Here is a 7,130-nt window from a genome sequence, read left to right as displayed (position 1 = left end):
CCTTCAGGGAACGAGGGTTACATACGTAACCGAGACGTTTTTTTCAGGATTCTTTGATGAATTGGAAGTTCAAAAGAACAGCATTTATTTGAAACAGAAATCTTTTTTTAAATTATAAATGTCTTTAATGTGACATTTAATGCATCAATGCTGAATTAAAGTATTATTTCTCAAACTATTGAACATAATAGATCATTCTGAGGCTTTAAAATTTACTTTTTCAGATTTAGCTTTTTTCTTGAATTTCTTCTTTAAGTCTTTTTTGTTAATCTAGGTTAATGTTATTTATAAATATGCTAATTTAATGTTTATTCATAATACATGAATGATAATTTATATAAAACAAATAAAACATACAGTGGTTTATGTCAAATAATCTTGGTTAATGTATGATATTAACCTAGATTAATACATGTTGTAAAATATTTTTCATTTTTATTTCTTGATACATAATGCATTAACTGATGTTAACAAGGTTAAGATGGTTAGTATCCAGAAGATTGCTACTTCAATTTCTACAATAAGTAAACTGTGAGTCATCGCAGACCTACACGGAATCTGCATGCACAGAATTCCATGTTACGTTCTGGGAATTCTGCAGAATTTGATTTGAAAGTCCTACACATCCACTGTGCATTGTATGTTTGCATTATGTCTGTGCACTATGTTTTATTATGGCTAATTTGTAATGCTCTCAGCTCCATTTAACACATTTGATCACCTTTGCATTCATTCTGCAAAATTTCACAAATTGCCTTCAAAGTTAATGAAAATATAACCCCAGGTTACGCTGGTCCTGTTATTAGTTAAAATAATGTTCTGGGTCAAATACAACTTGAGTTTGACGTGCTGTTGAATAACAACGAAAAATTATGTTGACTTGTGCATAACTTTTAGTCAACTATTTGTCTGGAAGTCTGCGGTATGTATTGCATTCAACCCGCAATATTCCTTTAATATTCTGTGATGACATACTGAAAATGAATTCCACATTTAAAACATGTGAGTAATGATGCTGTCTTGCATTTTTAACTATAGGGCGTTGGGACACGGTGCCTTTGGGGAAGTGTACGAAGGACAGGTTTTGGGTATGAATGGAGAAAACACAGCCATGCAGGTTGCTATAAAGGTGAGTGTTCCCAGATCTGCCTTTCCCTTTGAAACTGGTTTCTGGCTTGTCTTAATTGATCCTGTGTTTTATCTCTTTCCATCCTTCTTCTCTTCCAGACTCTTCCAGAAATCTGTTCTGAGCAGGATGAGATGGATTTCCTAATGGAGGCTCTGATTATGAGGTATGCTTGGCTGTAACATACACTCGCAGCACTGCTTTGGTGTGCGACAGACAGAAGAAGACATTGTCATTCCAATCCTCTGCTCTCAGTCAGACTAACTGTAGGCTATGAAATCTGCTCCTTTCTTTTTAAACGTTTGTTGCGATTAGCGGGTTCACATCTGTTGTTTGTTTTTGAAGGTATGACGTCCTCTTTAGTCAAGCTGCAGATGTTTTCTAGTGATTCATAGTCTTCTGAGCAAACCGTACTTTAGTTAGTGAACAACATCCTATCCTTCATTTGTATGGGCTACATCAGTGATTCCCTAAAAGCAGATATTCAGATTTGGCTTTGTAAAACTGATCATTTAGAAATTTTAAAATAGCATAATATAATGTATTAATATTAAATTATATTATTCTATAAAATAATATTATATAAAACAAATTTGATATTTACATTTACATTTAATCATTTAGCAGATGCTTTTTATCCAAAGCGACTTACAAATGAGGACAATAGAAGCAATAAAAATAATAATATGAGACCATGGACCACAAAACCAGTCATAAGAGTCAATTTTTCTAAATTGAGATTTATACATCATATAAATGATGATGATATAAATAACTTTACATAAACTTTATTAAACAAAACATCAAAGTTGTTCAAAAGTTATGTTATATGTATTTATTTATTGTTAATTCACTGACACATTTTGTTCCTTTTTAAATGAAGTCCAGTATAATACTATTATAACTATTCTATGGGTACTAATGATTTTACTGGTATAATATTGAGCTTTATTGATAGGATTATGGGGATATATACTGTAAAAGACAAAAAAGTTTGAAAAAGTAGCTTAAATAATGCATACATTTAAAAATGTTATGATACATTGTAAGAAGAAAAAGTAAGTGTATTTCAATAATATGTTGTTAATGTTCCACAATATGTAAAAGTATCCCACTCTTCCGTACAGCAGTTGTACATTTTCTCAGAGATCTGTTTCACTTCATTTTAAGATGCTTTATAATAATAATAATAGTCTACAATGTGCATAGTATTATTAATAAACCAAGATGAACAAAATAACCTAAACATTTTACATTACAATAACTGTAACACAGTCAAATATTCATTTGAAATGTCCTAATTACTCAGTTCTGTCCTGTCATGCTGTGGTGTTGTGTGAGAGTCGAGTTGACCGTTCTTCTTAATAGTTCATTTGGGTTTATTCCTTCACTCTTTTGTGTGTGCAGTAAGTTCAGCCATCAGAACATTGTGCGCTGTATTGGCGTCAGTCTGCAGATCCTGCCTCGCTTCATACTGCTGGAGCTCATGACAGGAGGAGACATGAAGACTTTCCTCAGACTAAACCGACCCAGAACTGTGAGTGTTTGAGTGTGTAGACATCATATCCTCCGTTTCTCAGTTAGCACTCATTTTTGCTGTCATTTTTTGGTTTGCCAAGAAAACAACATAATTATAATTCCATTTATTATGAGGTAAAATAAGCACAATTTTGATACAAAATAGTTCTCTAAAAGAACTTTAAAATGTAATCTTGTCTTTCCACAGAATCAGCCGTCTTCTCTAAGTATGCTGGAGCTTCTGCATATGGCCAGAGATATCGCACTTGGCTGTCGTTATCTAGAGGAGAACCACTTCATCCACAGGTGATTTCTCAAAGCCAAACCTGACTGAACTTTGCCCTAAAGTAGCCTTCAAGTGGAAACCGCTCTTCAGTGAATATATAGATGTCATTAACTCGCTGCAGCTCTTGACCTTGATGTCTTGCACAAGTTAGTTGTGTATGTCTGATGTGTGTTTCAGGGACATTGCAGCACGAAACTGCCTTTTGACCTGTCCTGGTCCAGAGAGAGTGGCTAAAATTGGAGATTTTGGGATGGCTCGAGATATTTATAGGTGCTTTCATCGTACTTCTTATCTCACATCCTTTTTAATGATGAGCACAGGCATTGAATTTTGATAAAGGAATGCTTTGCATTGCAGGGCGAGTTACTATAGGAAGGGTGGCCGTGCCATGTTGCCGGTGAAGTGGATGCCACCTGAAGCCTTTCTAGAGGGCGTTTTTACATGCAAGACTGACACCTGGTAATAACAGTTCTGCTTTACTGAATTATCTTCTTTTGTCAGCAATGTCAGGTTGTAAAGGTATTAAAGAATTGTTTTTTTACATCAGTGATTAGTGATGCAGAGACCCGAGGCCAGACACTGTAGCTATTACATGCAATTTGTCTCCATCTGCAGGTCTTTCGGGGTACTGCTGTGGGAGATTTTCTCTCTTGGATACATGCCTTATCCCTGCAAGACCAATCAGGAAGTGCTGGAGTTTGTAACAGGTGGAGGTCGTATGGATCCTCCTAAGAGCTGCCCAGGCCCTGTGTAAGTAACAATAACAGCTTTGAGAATGGATCTTGGGCCTAACTTGAACTTAAATAAATGTAAAAAAAAATTCCTTAAAATGTACAGTTGTAAGCTATAAAACATTAGTGAAATGTTGGATTTTGTTCTGTTTTAGTTATCGGATCATGACACAGTGTTGGCAACACTGTCCAGAACACAGACCAAACTTCTCGACTATTTTAGAGAGGATCAACTACTGTACACAGGTATAACGGGGTCAGAATTTGACAGATTTAGATTTCAGTATATTAGGTGGTATGTTCATTTAATTTACTTTGATGAGACGTTTTCAAACTTTTTGCTGTCAAGGTCCACCCTTCCTAAAACTATATATTTTTTTTATAAACACCCATGTCTACTGTTTCAGAAAAATATTAAGCATAATATTTTAACACAACATGTTTCTAAAATTAGATAATCAGCCTTAATTTTTTTGGTAAAAACTTTCAGTAAATATTATTCTAAAATAGCCTTGTAACCATTGTTATTTTAGTATTATTTATATACTACTAGTATAGTATCTATTAATATTTTGAAAAAATATATTTTTATGTTTTTCATTTTAATTCAGTTTAAGTTGTAATAATTTTGTCATGTTTTTATATATTTCTATTTAGATTTTTTTATTTCAGTTTTATTTTAATAATTGTTATACTTCAAATTAAGCATATGTATTTCAGTTAGAAAAATCTAATAATTACATTTTTATTTTTTCAATTTTATTTTAATTTATTAAAAAAGTATTTTTTATACTTTTAGTTATCTGTAATGTTACCAACTCTGCTTATAAACCCCAGTGGCAAGGAGAAACTAAAAAATGCATAATTTTCTTCACAAAACTAAAATGTCATTTTATTTCTTAATCTTAAAAACTTGAGATGTCAACAGAATAAAATGATCACAATTATTATATGAACAATAATGAAAACCCCTCACTTACATCACTCGTGTTGACCCTTTTTGACTTTTTTGTCACCTTTTTCTCCGTTTCATCACACTTCGTCACGCATTCTATGATCTGTCAGGACCCTGATGTCATCAACACCCCTCTTCCAGTGGAGCATGGTCCAGCTGCCGAAGAAGAAGGCAGCACTGTGATCCGTCCTGAAGGATCAGGCAGTATGACCCCTCTTCTAGTGGCCCACTCTATGTCCCAGGATGCTTCTCCTCGACTGGGCATCACCGGTGCTGCCCCACAGGCCCTCAAACCTACAAAGCTACAAAGACCAGTCCATCTCACACAGGAGGTGGGTACGTACCGAGAAACTTTGGAGACTTGTTGGGCTGAGCCGGTTCCTGCTCCTGGAGTCTGTCCAGGACAGTGGCTTCAAGTTCCAGAGCACCGACCGTGCTCCAGGAGTAGTTCATCATCAGGCAGCCAGAAGCTAAAGAACAAGACAAAAAACCTTTGGAACCCCACTTACGGTTCCTGGGTCCTGGAGAGCTTTGGACGAGGGAAGACAGCCCTGTGCCACACCCAGTCCATGCCTCTGTCTTGCAACCCCACGTTCATGTCTGTCCCGTCCACTACCTCAGAGCGCATTGACCCTGGAGTAGAAGTTAACACAAATGTCTCGTCATCCCCACATCCATCTGCTGCATCCTCCCAGACCGCATTCAGTCCGACAGTGACTTCCTCTCAGAAGGGTCCAACAGGGGATACGGGCGGCTCGCTCGCTGTGGTTATGGACTTGGCAAAACTCCAAAGCTTCCCGTGTGGCAACGTAAACTATGCGTACGACGAGCAGAGCTACGAGACTGAGAATTTGCCTGTAGTTGTGTCCAAATCTGTGGAGCTCAGCACCAGCTCTTCAGCTACATCTTCACTGGCTGTCCTCGGCCTGGCCGCAACATTTACCCACAAACCACAGGTGAAGCGCCATGCTAGCTACGGACATGAGGACGTAAGGAGGTACACCCAGTCTGAGAAGCCCATGAGGGACAGAGATTCTGGCTTTTCCTTGTCTGAAGACCTCAGTGTCACCCCCGTGTAGCGATCCGACTGAGGAAATGCCTCATATTTGGTGTTATTTTGTTTCTGACACAGAGGTATTTTACTGCAATAACTGCAGTGGATTAGCTAGAGGCGGAATGACAGGTTAAGGCTGGAATACGCTTTATGACTTTTGAAATCTGAATACATTTTAAAACACTAGGCATCATACACTTAAAGGGATAGTTCACCCAAAAATGACAATTCTGTTATTAATTACTCACCCTCATGTTGTTCCAAAGCCGTAAGACCTTCGTTCATCTTCGGAACACAAATTAAGATATTTTTGATGAAATCCGAGAGCTTTCTGACCCTGCATAAACAGCAACATAACTGAAATGTTCCCAGGCCCAGAAACATAGTAAGAACATAGTTAAAATAGTCCATGTGACAGTGGTTCAACCATAATTTTATGAAGCCATCAGAATACTTTTTGTGCGCAAAGAAAACAAAAATAACAACTTTATTCAACACTTCTTCTCCTCCTCATCCCATCCTCCACCATTATCAAGAGTGCCAGGTTGCATTGCTGTCTATGCAGGGTCAAAAAGCTCTTGGATTTCATCAAAAATATCTTAATAGGTGTTCCGAAGATGAACGAAGGTCTTATTGGTTTGGAACAACATGAAGGTGAGTAATTAATGACATCATTCAATCATTTTTGGGTGAACTAACCCTTTAATGACTAAAGATGCGATCACATTTTTTACCCTTTTTTTTGCATGCAAAAAATTTGATTGTCAATAGTGTAGTGATGTATGAAGCAGAGCTCACACCAAAGTCACTTTCAAACCAAGCAGTTTTCTGTTGGTCAACTAGGGCTGTGCAAATAATCGAGTGCGATTTTCATGCGTATCTTGTAGTAAATCTCCAGCACATGCGTTCAGATGGAACGGCATTTACTACAATAGTAAATGGCAATGAATCGTCTGCGATTTTTAACGCGATATTACGTAGCTTGTCAGTGAACTACGGCTCTGTGTAGTAAATGCCACTCCATCTGAACGCACGTGCTGGAGATTTACTACTAATCACAGAACTGGCTTTACTGACAAGATATGCATGAAAATCACATTCGATTATTTGCACAGCCCTATGGTCAACATAGTGAATCTAGGTGATAAACTTGAACCTGTTACGAAATCTGCTTGGGGAAATCTTTCACCCTTGCGTGAAATTCCTGATCGAGTGGATTCATATTGAAATTCACTGGACTTTGCATGCTAAAAACTTTGCAGAACAACTCCAGGACAGTGTGACCTCACCCTGAAGATCGCAAACTATCAAACTTTCAAGTCATTCCAAAAACAACAAAGTCATGCAGAAACATGCACCTCATTGATGGAGATGCATGACAAATAAAAACAACGTGTTTTAAAATTGCCTTAAAATATCAAACATGTTTGATATCCTCCAAACGGAATGGAATCATGCTC

At 37.1% G+C, this 7,130-nt stretch overlaps 1 protein-coding gene across 1 annotated transcript in view; it reads left to right on the top strand.

Annotated features, from left to right (window-relative positions):
* LOC107563388 (ALK tyrosine kinase receptor-like) overlaps positions 1 to 5,878 on the top strand; it is a 15,807-nt gene extending 9,929 nt beyond the window's left edge. Inside the window, exons 4-12 of the mRNA XM_016248247.1 lie at positions 1,039 to 1,129; positions 1,228 to 1,292; positions 2,534 to 2,663; positions 2,853 to 2,950; positions 3,108 to 3,200; positions 3,288 to 3,389; positions 3,546 to 3,680; positions 3,817 to 3,907; positions 4,727 to 5,878. Coding sequence (XP_016103733.1) covers positions 1,039 to 1,129; positions 1,228 to 1,292; positions 2,534 to 2,663; positions 2,853 to 2,950; positions 3,108 to 3,200; positions 3,288 to 3,389; positions 3,546 to 3,680; positions 3,817 to 3,907; positions 4,727 to 5,695 — 1,774 coding nt within the window. The 3' untranslated portion in view covers positions 5,696 to 5,878. The remainder of the gene's footprint in view (positions 1 to 1,038; positions 1,130 to 1,227; positions 1,293 to 2,533; positions 2,664 to 2,852; positions 2,951 to 3,107; positions 3,201 to 3,287; positions 3,390 to 3,545; positions 3,681 to 3,816; positions 3,908 to 4,726) is intronic.
* Positions 5,879 to 7,130: the final 1,252 nt, after the last annotated feature.

The sequence above is a fragment of the Sinocyclocheilus grahami genome, unplaced genomic scaffold, assembly GCF_001515645.1.
Source record: "Sinocyclocheilus grahami isolate Dianchi unplaced genomic scaffold, SAMN03320097.WGS_v1.1 scaffold871.1, whole genome shotgun sequence".
Lineage (NCBI taxonomy): Eukaryota > Metazoa > Chordata > Actinopteri > Cypriniformes > Cyprinidae > Sinocyclocheilus > Sinocyclocheilus grahami.
The sequence above is the reverse complement of the archived record's forward strand: the minus strand, read 5'-3'. Positions and strand labels throughout refer to the sequence as shown.